We start from the raw sequence: 15,053 nt of genomic DNA on the forward strand, positions 1-15,053 counted from the left end.
TGCTAGACTCTAACCCCAAGTTTGAACTCTCTTTTTCACCCAAAAATCTGAATAAACAGCTACACACTCTGGGAATACTTCAATAGTATCTTAATTCAGATGAAATAATAAACAATATTTTCTATAACCACCAAACCAGAAAGTTTGTCCAGTCAGGACAAATTAATTCTCAATTTCCCCTTTCCCCCCTGCCCCACCTCTTCTAAGCAGCACAACAGTAGCAAGCAGTCCCGCTCACAGCTGTATCAGCAAAACAAAGGTAAGAAATCACAGCACAATATTAAGTAAGAAATAATAATTAAAACTTTAATCTAGATCCACTCTTCACAATGCCAGCAGTTTTGTCCTCCAGGACATTTGAGCACTTGGGCTATATTCATCTCTGCTCACTGCCCAAACTGGCCAGAGATGCTGATGGCTCTGTGGCCAAGAGACCTGTACTGGCAGGAGCTGGTGCAGCAGCTCACAGCAAGTCACTTGCCAGATAAATGGTTCCCCAAATAGAAGCACTTCGGCTATAAAACAGCAAGATGGTTTAATGCTCTAATATACACAAAGAACTACTTTTAAGAATTGACAAGATTTATATCTGTGGTCATCTGAACATTAACAAGGAAGGCCAGACCCACACTACAGCGGCTTGAAGAAACCTCACTTAACACAATTCAAGCTAAATGAAGACTAAAAGGCTAAAAAATAGACACTTGAAAATAGCACTTAGTGTACAAACACAAAACAGCTCTGCCAGATGCACACATCTGCATGGTCAGTCTTTACCAAAAACTCTTCTGCAGGAAAGGGCTTCACTAGCCAGAGACAGCAAGCAGATTAGGATTTTTTATTTAGTTAGGTACACAATATCTATATCAAAACAATATCAATATGCAATATCAAAACTTGGTTTAGTCTCTAGAGAAGACAGGGTCTGGATACACAGTGAGGCCAGGAGGCACTGCTGAAATGCCATGGGCTCAGGTGGAATTTAACTACTCAGTACAACAATGGAACCAAGCACAGGAGTTCAGACTGAGCAGTCTTGGAAAAACAACTGCTCTCTCTCTCCTACCAAGGGAGTGGAGAAGGATGAGATCTCCCTCCAGTTATCACATGGATGCTCATCAGCATCGGAATCTGTCTGAGAAGTTGGGAGACTTTGGCATAGTCAGTGGTTGATCACTGGGCTTCACTTCTACGCTGCGGTATTTGCGTATTGGGTTTGCCTTGTGAACCTGTGAAAAAATAAATATAAGAAAGGGCAAAACAAAACAAATGTTTGCAGTTATGATGAAGCTGAATTTTTCAGGTGAGCTGTGGTTGAGGTGAAGGCAAGTATCTGCCTGAAACCACCACACCACCCTGGGCACTGGAGTGAGGTAGTGAGAAAACACAGCACATGCTGGGGGTTGTGGGTTTTACTTAGATGATTCTGCTTTGATAACTACACATGTGCAGCTCCAAAACTCAGCCATCTCAGCACAGCTGCCTTCTTTGTTTGCACAGTTTTGTAGGTTCAGGTTTTTTAAACCAGTTGTGAAGTTAGTGAGTCATCAATTTGCAAAAGGGAACTTTGAAAAGGCAGTTTTAGCACAGCTCAACTGTGACATTAGCTCCGTAAAGATGTTCCCACATTCCTTTGGGTTACTTTACAGCCTTTGCTCAGAAACAGCTCACTTACCATTTCTTGTCTTAGCTTAGCAACTTCTTCCTTTTCACGCTCCTCTTGTTGCTGCCTGATCTGCTCCTCATACCTCTCCCTTAAGGCTTCTGCGTCTGCCAATCGCTTTTCAAATTCTTGCCGTTCTTTTGCTCTTCTTTCTGTTGCCAGCTCAAAGCTTTCAGGAACTACAGAACCAGAAAGGCTCTCTAAGTTTAGAAATAGAGGAGATAACATTGGTTCAAAGACCATCAGGTAAAGCAGAGCAGTACTAATGTCAATGGAAGCCTCCCTTTGGAGAGCTTCCCCTTGGCAAGGGTGGTTAGTAGATACCTCCAGGCTTCAGGAAAAGAGAAAACTTTACTCCCAGACGTAAGCAGTGTTAATGCAGACGTCACCCTGTCATGGGTATTCTCATGGGAGGGAGCAAGCACACAATTGTTAGTACAAACAAGCTTTTGGCTGGTTTTATGCTCTACAAATCTCAGCCTACCCAAGCAGTAGTTGCCTTCAACTCATTAGAAACGGGAGGGAAAGAGTGACAGCGCTGCAGAAATGCCAGCTGTCTCTGCAGGGAGCTCCTCACATTCTCAGTACCCTTATCCTGAGCTGGCACACATCAATCATCTGCCAATTGCAGCAGAGCTGCTAAATACAGCTGCCATGCTGGAGCAAGACAGAGGGGCGGAGAGGAAATCCCCCTGCTCCCAGGGGATACAAGCTGTTAGGCAATTAGTTGATTAAATGCAAGGCAGTGCACTATTGGCTGTGTTGATGAAGAAGAGGAAACAGCCAGAAAAGACATCACTTAATTGCATCAGTTCTGAGCTATCAGCCAAGCCCATGTAGAAAGTACTTGCAACTCTACCTGAGAGCATCTTATGTTCCTTTTTGGGCACAAAAGGCTCCTGGTACATCACTGTGTTGGGTCGAGCCTTAAAGCATGCTGCTTCTTTTTGCCTTTGCAAGTCTTCTTTAAGCTGCAAGAGAAGAGAGCACGTCAAGTGCCAGGCAGAAAGAGACCATCTCCCTGTGACCCAGACTCTGGCACTCCCTACACTGGAAAAGCCATGCTGATTTAGTCAAACAATTTCCATATAATATTATATTAAAGCCAAAAAGTGGTGTCACTTCTAGCCTGACAGTTGCTTTGCCAATAATAGCCTGAAGAAAGTTTCAGGTGCCCACTGCAGACTTCACATGAGAAAAGCAGTATATTATTTATGTGTCAATAAACTCCTGGAGGTAGTCAGCAAATTCAGCTGCATACAGCTACGGCTTAGAAAACACCCCACAGCTGTTCATACAGTCGTGGTAAATGCCATAATTTACTATGAAGGGAGAAAAATAAAAACAAACCATTGACCAGTCCCTTAACCCATAGCACAAGTGTCATGCCAAGTACTGAAAAATTCCTTGCTCCAACCCAGCTACTGATTCAATTCAAGGGGGACAGTTTCTGTAGTCAACCACAACTCCACCAGCTGCTTTAAGTCTGGTCATTCCCATTATTCTTTTCATTCTACCTGCTGTTTCCAGCTCTGGAGCTTGGCAGCTCCCCGTTCATCCACCTGCAGATGGAATGGTTCAGGCTGAGTTGGGGTTTTGACCTTCTTTTCTGGCAGTTTAACTTGGTCAAAGTAAGGCAGAGGCAACGCTTTGAACTTCGGCACCTGAAATAAACAACTCAAAATATTTCTTGTCCTTTCCTTGGAAGTTTAATGGACAACAGCAAATCCTGTCACACTCTTTTTACTGAAGGAGTGGATTCCAAGGTAGCTTTGCATTCTTACCTCTTCCTTCTGTAGTTCTTCTATTTTTTTCTCTTTTTGTATTTGTCGCTCTCTGTCCCGGGCATCGAAAGAGAAGGGGCAAACTTCCACATGCCTCTGCTCTGGCATTTTGGGTTTGAAGGGCACTCCATAATGTGGCATAGGATTAGCTTTGATCACAGCTGCCTCTTCTTTTTCCTAAAGGGATATTAGCTTTAGCATCTGATTTTTTTACTTTTGTATAGACTGTAACTCCTGCCAAGCAAAGCCACAAAGAGCTTTGAATGAGCTCCTTTAATAAGGGGCACAACAGGGTCACATTAACAGCGGACACTGCAAAAATTAGGAATCCAAGAAGTACCAATTTACTGGCATCCTGAACCACAGGCCCAATTCTTCCTTTTTTGAAACCACTCTCAATTCTCATCCAAATTAGACTAATTATTTAATATCCTCTTGACAAGAAGGAAAGGAAGAAGGATGTGAAGCTTTCAGAATCCTGCTCCCCACCTCAGGGAGAAGAAAGGTCATGTGTAATATCTACCTTCAGTGACAGAATAGGGAAGGATGAGAAATGTAAGCAGTTCTCTTTCCTCATTCATAGCAGCAACACCTCAGAAACCCTCATCAGTGCCCTAGCATTTAAATGATTTCATTCTTAATGAGAACTCAGTTTCTGTAAAATGACTGGCAATAACCAGATTGTTTGAAGTGAATGGCACAGGCAAAGGTAACCAGTGGAGGAACTGCTCACAGGAGTGAAGGAAGGGGCCTCCAGCCCCAGAGCATCCCACCCACATCCAGAGGCACGACAGGCACTGCAGTGAGACCTGGGCCTGGCTCCAGCCTCATCACAACTATTACCTTTCTTTCCTCTCTGCCAGATACACGGGTCCTGCTTCTCAAGGTAAAGGCTGGAGACTTGGGGACTGTAACAGGAAGTGTTTTCTTCTCTGGAACACCCTGTTCAGAAGAGCCAGTAAGGAGTTACCCAAGGCCAAGTGCCAAGGAAATGCCTCAGACAAACAACCTGACAAGCACAGGACACACCTGCTGCGGTTCTTACCTAATGACAGACACTGTTTACTAAGATCATTAAACACATAATGCAACATAGCTACAAACAATTTGAAGCTCATTGCCACCTGAGGTCCAATTCCTAAGGCTGAGTGTTAATAAACTTCTCACCACAACATCCTCCAGGATTTTTGTGGGACATGGCCTGGAATGGAATTCGAAGTGCTCTTCTTCATGCTGCTTCTTACTCTCACGCTCCTGAATCCTTTTTTCTATTTCCAACTGAAAGCCGATGGGTTGGGTGAGTTCCTTCACAGAGGGTTTCTTGGGCAGGAGGGGACCACCCTCAAAAATTTTGGGATTGACTTCTCGTGCTTTGAATTTGTACCTATGCAGGAACAATGGAAACAGTCACATTTGTGTACATTGTACATTAGTGTGCAGCTCTAGCTAGCAATTCTTCCTCTGCCTTCAAAACAGTAAGATTAATAAGAAAAATCTTATAGATTGTTTTCCTAGAAATCCAAACCTTTGCCTACAGGCGAGTTTTGAAGTGCATGCAGGCTGCATTGCTATATTGGGTTTGTTTTACTCATCACAAGCTGCACTCAACCCAATATCAGCTATCCTAAGAGCACTTTCTCCAGAATGGTTTATATTTCACTTCCCTACAATCAGAACTAAAGAATCATGAACAAACTAAAGCAATCTCAATCGTGCATGCTACTCATTCTTTTACACAAAAAGGGTATTTCAGAAACGTGACATTTTGGAATCTGAAAAATATTTCCAGTCTGGTACAATCATCCCCTGGAGGATTAGAGTAAGGCTTTACTTACTGTTGAATTTTCTCTATTTCCTCTGCTTCTAAATCTGCAGCAGTTTTGCAGGTGACAGGTCTCAAGCGCTGCTTTGTTCGCAGCACTGGAGTTTTGGGGTGTGTGAGCTGAGCCTTCACCGGCTTTTTTGAAACTGAGCCTACAAATTCAAGTCACAGAGACCAGCAGTTAATGGCAAGGCCTGCAACAGACACATGCCATTTGTTCAGAGTAGTCAAAGCATCTCTTGCTCTACCACCATGTCTGTGGACATAGCCAGAACCACTCACCTTCCTCAGATTTCCTGCTCCTCAAATGGTAACGAGGAGGTGTGCGTTTTTGGAATGCTTCTACCTGCTCAGCAAAGGACACATATTCTGTTGTGGCTTCTTCAAGTTTTCTTTTTTTTCCCTGGGATAGATTGAAAGGTTTGGGAACAGTGGGTCCCTTTGGCATTCGCACCTGGAGACAGAAAACCAGAGTCAGAATGGCCAGGAGGCTTCAATGACATTTCCTTTCCCCACTGACGCACAATATCTGTCCCTTCCTCTCACTGAAAAGAAGGTAACACCTCACATTAAGCACAAGTGTTCACAGTCTGAACATGCACAAGTTATATTGGGAAACTGTATCGAGCACATTAAAGCACAAAGTGGAATGACTGGAAGATCTGACATTAAAGAGCTCCTTTTTCCACAAGGTTTCCTTTGAGTCTTGTGGCTACACAGACACACAGGAAGTTTGCAGTCACGTTTGCACAATGCCTGCTTCTCCTGTGGTAACCTCTCTGTGGGTATCAGCCCAAGCATTGCACAACCAGAAGGGAGGTGATGGTAAGAATCAGCAAGCTGAGTGCTGGCAACACTCTGCCTCTCACCGGAGAAGGGGGATGCTTCCTCAGTACTGCTGCAAAATCCAGTTCCTTGTATTCATTCCCAGGCTGGCTTTCCACATTCTGTTTAATTCTAGTCTCCGTGCAGAAATGGAAATCAATTGGCTTTGTTACTTGACCAACAGGTCTCTTCATGGGTTGTCCTAGAGGAAAAAAAACATGTAAGGACTGGAAGCCTTTTGCTGTGGGGTAGGATTTGCAGGAAAAAAAAAAAAAAAAAGCGCATTAGATTTCTAACAACCAGGTAAGCTTTTAGAGAACTGATCTTTAACTTTTCAAAATGTAACCCAAACATACCTGTTTCCAGGCAGTTTAGGGGCTAATCTACATTAAAAGGCTCCTAATATTTATTTCAACGTCTGGAATGCTTGTTTTCAAAGGTACTCGCACAGCTCTGTGCAGCACTCTCCAGCTGAACCCAATGCAGCTTCATTTGGCAATTCAGACAGAGCCCACCTGCTCCAGCAATAGCTGCTTTCAGAGACTCCTCATTCTTCTTCCGCAGCTCCATAACCTCCTGCTGCAACTGCTGCATCTTTTCCAGCTCCTGCTCCTCTGTACTCTTCAGCTTGCCAGGTTTGGTCCTCCTGCAGAAACACATTAAAAATTAAGATATGCCTTCCTGCTTCCCTGGTTATTACCATGATGTTAGTGCAAGGAACATGCTTATCTGCACACCCTCACTGCAGAGCCATCGTCAGCTATAAAACCATGTTCTTTAGAAGGGATCTGCTTGGGTTTTGTTTGTTCAAGAAATCTCACAGCTAACTGCTATCATACAGACCCATCTTCTGTGTGCATTCTTCATCCATTAGGAAGAACAACTTTTTTCTCAAAAGAAAAGCAAAAGTTTTCCTGTGCACAGGTTCAGCTGTTGAAGTACATTTTATCCTAATATTGTTGCCTTGATCCAGTGTTTACTAAATGTGATACCATCACATGCTAAGTTGAAGCTGAAAACACTCAGCCAGGACTGTCACCTAAATCAACTGTGATTAGCACACAAGTCACAAGAAAGCCACGTACTTCAACATTGTTGGCGTGGAGGGCATGGTCAGTTTGCTTTTCCCTCTCTCTGGGGAGAGGTCAGGATCCTGCAGGGGCTCTGTGGATGCTTCTGTCACCTTCTCTCTGCTACCAGAACTAAGAGAAAAAGTTATTAGGGCAAACCCCTTGAATTAACTGTGCCCTAAATAAATGATCACCAGCAGGTCTCACCACTATGCACAACATCCCAACACCTGGTGAGGTCTAAGGTATGCCAGGCTGGCCTTACCTCATCCCAGGCCCAGGTATAGACCATGCAGCTTTCCCCAGTAGTCTAAGGCTGCAGAAGGGAATATGAATTACTGAGTTTTTGGAACTTTTCTGGAGAAGGGAGGTACACTGTAGATCATCGAGGTACAGTGGTATTTCAAAGATCACACTTCAATTTCCTGACCTCAAGCTTATCACCATATGATACTTTAGTAGTTAAGTTAATTTGAGAAATATTTTAGCTGTGACTCTTTCATAGCTAATGACTGCCTGATGACTTCCGGATGGATAAGCTCAGACAAATTTAAAACTGACAGACACTGAGTAAGAAGGTGAAGAAGCCCATGCTTATTTCATTCACATCTCTACCTCCAAACAGAACAATTCCTTCAGCATTTACAGCCATTTCTTGTTCATGAAACCAGTATCAGCAACCAGTTCCAGCCACCACCCCCTAACTTTCCTATAAGAATGTTCTCAGCCAGGTGGTAGCCAGGCTTTTCCCAGCCCTAAACAGAAGGACTTGGATGACATACATTCTCATTTTCTTCAAGGGTGGAACATCTTCCTTATTATCCAGGGCATTAGCAATTCTCTCTGCTTTGATTCTGCCTGGCTGCTTGCACTGCTGGGTTTTCCCCTGCTTTGTAGCCGGTCTCCTGCCTGGTCTAGAGTAGGACAGAAAGCATAGGTCAGTTTTCCCACAGATCTGAGGAGACACATGCCCTGGATAACACTTTTTGTGTCAGTGCATCCCCTAACTCCACCACAAAAACTGTTTTTAACACAATCTAGATGCAGCATGATTTATTACAGTTTAACAATCCATAAACTAAATACTCTTTGCTATATATGAGCATGCAGAGCCCCTTGCATTCATATCAAGAATGAGTTCTGCAGATATAAACAAAGAAACTTTATAAGCCATCTCAGTTTCAGATATCCTCACATTCCAGAAGCTCCTGGTGCTGTCGAGTCTCATTTGACAAGTATGTGAGACACTGCATTACATTTCCACCCTAGAGACTGCCCCTCCAGCTTAGCCAGCAGATCAGGTGTCCCAATACACGATCTCCATGTTGGAGAACTCCAGCCCCACAGGATACCCCAAGAACAGCTAGAACTGCAGATCCTGAGACCAACAACCTGCTTAGTTACACTATCATCAATCATTGTACAGACTGAACACAAATATTTCACCTCTGAGGGGCCTCTGCAGGGGCAGCAGCTCTCCAGGTTGCCAGGGACCCAACAATATTCTGAGGGACCGCGTTGCCCTGGGCACATTCTGCTTCACCATCTCTTTCACCTGAGAAAGGGGAAAGTGTCAGCTCATCTACATATACACATACAGCACAACTACAAGTAAAACCATGTGAGACTTCACAGATAAGAGTTTATGAAGATGGCCCCACAAAAGCCAGACAGAGGCCTGTCCATTTTGTCAGTGAAAAGCAGGTAAAATTTATTCCCTCCCTGCCACACCATGCCAGCTTACTCATTGCTACTTCTTGTGATGGGACAGAAGAGAGAATAACATCAGGCTTTGAAAAAGCAGAGTTGCAGTGTGAGACCTTGTCCAGATTTTCTGCAGGAGGGACGTTCTCCAGATTGGCCTTTTGGTCTGTAAGGAGAGAAAGGCTTTCACTGCACACAGTGTTAGGAATTGCTAACAATACCCCAGAACATCATTATGAGACTAACGAAGTCAAGTTACAGATGATAAAATTTAAATACAAAAAAACAGAACAAAAGAAACCCTATACATGATGAATGATGCAGTTAACATGATTAATTGGCACAGAAACCAGGCTCAAAACAAGGATCACACCAAGGTGTCATCCAATGAGGAAACAACTCAAGGAGTTGGAAGCAACTTACCAAACCAGGAGTCTGCGTTGTGTACATCATCCTCATTTAGAGTTGCAAAATCGATGCAGATGTTTGGGACATCAAAAGAATAACGGGAATCTGGTTTAGACATCTTCACAGCCACACTGTCCCCACGAGCCCTCTGTCTCCACTGCTACAGCCCTTTAGAAAACAACAGGGTATCAGTGGCATCATCCCCCACCTCTCTTCCTCTATAGAGTTTCTAGGGACAGACATTGGGACAGCCTTTGGTATGTCCCTGCTTCTTGCACTTCACACCTTTGGGCAGAACTCCACGTGAGCAATGCAGAATTTTATTCTACTGCTGATCTGCAAAGCTAAGGAGATTTCACCACTATTGACATTTGCATGTTCAAACTATCAGAAAGATCAAGTTTTGACAGGATTTTTTTTCTACCTCTAGGTGCTAGAATTTTTTAAGAAGTATAAAGCTTTTCCAGAGACAAACTGATTTGCACTTCCTTCCCTCACCACACACAAAGAAGAGTTCTTACCCTTAAAGGACTTACAAAACTGATGAGATTCACTCCAGAGCACTGCAATGCACAGCCTCTCTCCCTGAAGGGCTACAAACAAGAACTAGTAACACAAAGGTGCTCTTCTAACTGATTTTCAAAGCAGGAAGAGGGCTCTCCAGAACATTGTTACTGGGCAAACAGTCAGAAGGAGGGCAGTGTCAGGCCCTCTTGCATTCTTTAGCACTAGCCCGAAGCTGGCCAGGCTATAAACAAACTGAGCACTGTGACCCGTGTCAAACAGTCCCTGCAGCTAATTAATGAAGCACTGACAGCAAGAGGAGTCCCTGTGTCAACAGGTGATATTAAACTCAACGGAACAGGAATAAAGCCAGTGACAAAGTTATAAACCCTGAAAGTAAGACAAAACCTTCTTGCAAAGGTGTTTTTGTGATGCCTTGAACAGCTGTGAGGCAAAGCCCACAAGGATGTTATAAAACACCCCCCAAGGAAATCACCTGAACTTTGCTTTTATGAACCCAAGAAATTCCAAAGCAGCATATTCCTAACCCATAGAGCCTCAGCCCTAAACCATCTGTCTAGGCAGACCACACATGGTTCAAAACCCAGATGGTGTAACTCAATAAATAAGAAAATGGTCAAGAGTAAAGCAAAGCAATGTTTAGGGGGTACCACACTGGTCACAACCACTGGGCCCCAAGGATGGGTGCACTGAGAAGCCTTCAGCTCCCCAGAGCAGAGCTGTGATTGTTAAAGGCAAAAACGTCATTAGAGAAGCACCAGCTACCCAGATGGGAAGATGTCAAGGTAGGGCCCAAAGAAGGCAAACAGAAGAACATGAGCCAAAACCAACTGTAACTGAGCTGGAGACATGGCTGGAATCAAATGCTTTCCTACTGCCCTTAATCAAGATAGAATTTCTGTCAACACTTTAGACTTTTTTAAAAATCAAATGCGTCATCTGCATTCTCCCCTCACCCTCTCCAGTCAGAGTCAGAGCTCTGGGCATCATGTTTCATAGCTACATGTGCCCACTGCTACACTTTGCAGCTTTTTACTGTGCAGAGTCCATATTCCATAGTGGCACCACCCTCATCACTGACCTCCTCACTGACCCCTTCTCTCTCCCCTCTATCCCAGACAGAAGAAAATAGTCAGGAAAAGGATTGTATCACTGCCTCAGTTTCATACTCCGATTCTTGAAAGAGACAACAGGGAGATAACTGTTATTGTGACTGAACTCCAGAAAGTCCATTTCAGTCAGATGAACTCATGGCATCCACTCCTCAAATCCCTACATATCCTCTAAGTCCTGCCCGGAACAGGACTGACGGTGAAGAAGCAGCTCCCTGAGAGGCATCCTGCTCCTCCACCCACCGACTCAGGCTAGGACAGGGATCAGCCAGGAATGCTCTGGTGATTTATCACTCCTGTGCCCACCACAAGGCATCTGCAATCCCAAGAGGCTCTGCCAAGCACAGCCCAACACCCGCTGCCCACTCCCTGCAGGCATTTTAAAACACCCGGTTGTGATTTTGACAGCACAACCACATTTATCTCAATCCAAAATTCTCTCTCCACCACGGCATTCATCCACCAGAAGGGAGGCATGGAAGTTTTTCCTCATTAATAGGGGCGTTCCCTAATTAGCAGGCACTGAGTGCATTTCCCCAAGCGTGATTACAGGCATGCTGTAATCCTACACAGCTCGGCGTGGATTTAAAGCATGACCCTGCTCTCCCCCACATCCATCACCTCTTGTGTCGACACGGGTGTCTGCAGCAAGCCAGCCGGGGAACCCTCACCCCCGTTCTGCAGGATCAGCTTTCACCTGGTTTGCAGAGCTGCTGAGCCAGGAAAGGAGGATCTGATCTTCTCACTTGCAAAAACACCCCAAATTCCTTCTATAAAGTGACTACTTAGTTAAAACCTTCATTTCTTTCTAGGTCTGCTCTCTACTCACTGACCTAAACTTGCTTCCAGAACAGCACAGCTGTACCCACAGGGAGGAAGAGGCAGTGGGTTCTCTGGACATCAGGTTTCTTTTGAGTAACTACACTTTGGCACGTTCCAGAAGAGTGCCTTGGCATGGTTTAGATTAGTTAGCTTTGAAAAAGGATTACACTAAATTGGAACAAGCATTCCTATCCCAGAATAAGACTGATCCAACCACAAGTGCAATAGGTATTTTGGAATAACTTCACACCTCATTCTAATCCAAATTAGCTTTAAAATACTGACACGATTCCACGACAGATGTATTCAGTGTCTTTGTCTCGATGTAGCTGTGAATTTTGTGCCAACAGCACAAACTGCCTGGACAAAGAAGCCTCCCAGTCATTCAGACCACGGTGTTTGAGATAGGATGCAGCATTCCAAGATGAGAAAACAAGGTCAGAGGGAAGGAGGATTGAGGAGTTTTGGAGAGTAGCAAGGACAGAAGTGATAGGGACACAGAAAGGTTGTGATAGGACAAGTGGGAATGGCTTCAAACTAAAAGAGGAGAGATTTAGATTGGATATTAGGGAGAAATTCTTCCCTGTGAGGGTGGTAAGGCTCTGGCAAGGGCTGCCCCATCCATGGAAGTGTTGAAGGACAGGTTGGACAGGGCTGGTCCAGTGGAAGGTGTCTCTGCCCAGAATGGTGATAGGGGGTTAGAACAAGATGATTTGGGTTTCCAACCCAAACCAGTCTAGATCCTAAGGAAGGCCAAGAGATCTGCTTTCTTGCCACCTTGCAATATAGATAACAAGGTCCTGGTGAACTGGAGATGATGCCTTATCACAACACACCACTTGAGCTTCACAAGTTACAGATGTTATTTATGGCAAACCCTAACAGGATCAGAAAGCACAATAAACAACAGACACACAAGGCTATTCTAAGTTACACCAGCAGATAAACACAAAGCCAGCTGATCCACATGCCTCAGAACCCAAGACAGGCAACCAGGAATAAGCAAGAGAACCTTCCCCAAGTCTAAGGCAGCTGCATGGGAACGTGCTCCAGCAATTCCAGGGCATTCTGCTGGGTTTCAACTTAAAGACAGGATGCTGCACTAACCAGGCAGCTTTAATTCAGCTTGGCAGCTTCTTCATTGTCCTGCAATTCAAGAGTTTTCTGTTCTTTTTATTGGGATAGTAATCCAAGGTTTTCAGGGGTTAACATGCAAGTTGCAGCATTAGAAAGGGATATAATTGCCTCTCTGAAGTACTGTCACCACAGCCTGGTAAGAATCATCCCACCACAAAGCCATCACCTAAACTCCCTCTACATGATGCCAACAGCCTCAGAAAGTGACCCTACATCTTTGCTTTTCCCTGAGCAGGGTTAAGTGAACACTTACAACAGTCTGGATCTACAGCTTCTCCCTCCTCTCTCATGTCCCTTACTCAAAGTTCAATGGGGCTTTTCTGCAGCACAAAATCAACACTGGATTCACCATCCCCCAGAATGCTGCTATTACATCATTTAATGCTCAAACTAGGAGACAAAGCCTTTCACTCTCAACAGCTGAGAGTTGAGGCCACAGAGAGTTCCACAGACCACCCCGACCAACAGCCCAAAGTGCTGGCACAGCCTTTGCTCTGCTATCAGACCCGCCCCCATTCCCAAAAATAAACAGCCCTGATATCTCGTGGTCCCTAAAAAAGATCCCACAAGTTTCAGAAGACACGAAGATGGGACATTCTAAAAATAGATGTTCAAGGAAAAGTAAATTATTTTTAGCTTGCATAACCTCAACTAATTGTTACATTAAGTTGAAGGTCCTCTAGTTTAAAAAAAGCCCCGCATAAAAATAGCTCCCCTAATGTTTTTTCTGTTACTTGGGCCAGGTTTTGCCTGCTTTGCTTCCCTCTTTTTCCTGGGAAACAGGATTTGGACTGAGAAGTTACAGAATTTTCCGTCGTGAGATACATTGTTTCATCAAATTTCGTGGTTAGTCAAAGGCTTAGAACGCTCTCTCACCCCCGAGGCACCCACCCCACCGTAAGGCACAGGCCTAGCGCTCCAGTACCGTGATCCCGCCGGGGAGCGGGAACCGCCCGCCATGGCGGCTCCTCCCGCTGCCGGCCGGGGGCTCCGGGCTCAGCTTCCCCAGGGAGCGAGGGGTTCGCAATCAGCCCCCAGTGCTCCGTTACGGGCCCGCCCGCCAGGCACCGCGACAGCGGCTCCGGTCACAGGCTGAGCGGCCAGAGCCGCCTTCCGCATCCGTTTCCCAGCCGAGCCCTTGGCCCCGTTATCAATACCTGGGCTCAAAGAAGGCCCGGGGAACAGCCTCCTCGCTGGAACGAACAACCAGACATGGGGAAGTGCTGTGGATCGGGGATAGAGGAGCAAGGCTGGGGGCATCCAGCCAATACCCCCGCACTCACCTCAGCAGCAGCGCCGCCGCCACTCCGCGCGGCGCCTCTGCCGCCGCCGTTAACGGATTTCAAACAGGGCTCGGCCGTCCGAACCCACCAATCGGCGCCGGCGTACGGCCCTGACACGCGCTGATTAGCTGGACCGCTTGAGGACCCGGATAAGCAGACGCCGAGTAACGCAGTTGCGTTCTCCCTGCAAAGCCTGACGGGAAATGTAGTAGGTGCTTGCACAGCGCCACAATGACCGGGCGAGAACCGAACCACAACTCATATAACGCATTGCGGGATACATTAGACCAATCAGAAAAGGCAGTGCTTTGAGTCGTTCTGGAAGGCCTATCAGAGACTGGTGGGCGGGTGCGGCCGTGGGGCCGGGCAGGAGCCTACCGGAGCCGGGCTCTAGTACTCCGGCTCTATCAGTGTCCGCTGCCCGGCTTCCTCCCGCTGCTTCTCAGCAGATCAGCCCTTCTGATTGTTGGGCCCGGAGAAGGCGGATTCCACCGCCTGGTAAGACCAGCCAGATTTCTCGCTGCTGTGAGGAGAAAGTGCCCTTTGCAGAGTGGCGTTATCGACCCCAAGTACTGCATAATCTTCCCCGTGGCTTTGGAGACGGATGGACAGACAGCTGTTAACGGAGGGGCAGGCCCCGGCTGTCACAGTCGCCTTCACTGCTCCGGCACTGCCTGCATGAACCTCCTCTCACAGCCCCGCCACGAGCTCCCTGAGCACTGTGGAGACACAAAACACCTCACGTTAGCCTCGGACTGCTGTGAGGGGACGGCGGCCGTGTCAGCGGCAAGACCGAGTCCGCAGGGAGCGGCGAGAGCGGAGGCCGGAGCTGACCCTACCGCGGCCAGCAGGGGGCGGCAGAGCTCCGCCCTCAGCCCGGTACCTTAGCGCCTGCGCA

At 46.1% G+C, this 15,053-nt stretch overlaps 1 protein-coding gene across 8 annotated transcripts; it reads right to left on the minus strand.

The window, feature by feature from the left end:
* Positions 1-280: 280 nt before the first annotated feature.
* TPX2 (TPX2 microtubule nucleation factor) lies at positions 281-15,032 on the minus strand. Of its 8 annotated transcripts, none has more exons than XM_015647486.3 (18): positions 14,156-15,029; positions 9,292-9,444; positions 8,909-9,034; positions 8,611-8,719; positions 7,947-8,078; positions 7,430-7,480; positions 7,180-7,296; positions 6,610-6,740; positions 6,139-6,296; positions 5,552-5,723; positions 5,283-5,421; positions 4,615-4,831; positions 4,291-4,389; positions 3,448-3,624; positions 3,181-3,327; positions 2,523-2,634; positions 1,676-1,842; positions 281-1,229 (listed from the first exon to the last, which is right to left on the minus strand). In XM_015647486.3, exons 2-18 carry the CDS (start codon positions 9,392-9,394, stop codon positions 1,119-1,121), a joined length of 2,268 nt encoding a protein of 755 aa, XP_015502972.1. In that variant the 5' UTR covers positions 9,395-9,444; positions 14,156-15,029; the 3' UTR covers positions 281-1,118. The 8 variants fall into 8 exon arrangements, with proteins under 8 accessions (XP_015502972.1, XP_015502970.1, XP_033375061.1 ...); XM_015647484.3 differs by having other exon boundaries at positions 1,676-1,863; XM_033519170.1 differs by lacking the exon at positions 4,291-4,389 and having other exon boundaries at positions 1,676-1,863; positions 14,156-15,032.
* Positions 15,033-15,053: the final 21 nt, after the last annotated feature.

This window comes from Parus major, chromosome 20, assembly GCF_001522545.3.
Source record: "Parus major isolate Abel chromosome 20, Parus_major1.1, whole genome shotgun sequence".
Taxonomy (NCBI): domain Eukaryota; kingdom Metazoa; phylum Chordata; class Aves; order Passeriformes; family Paridae; genus Parus; species Parus major.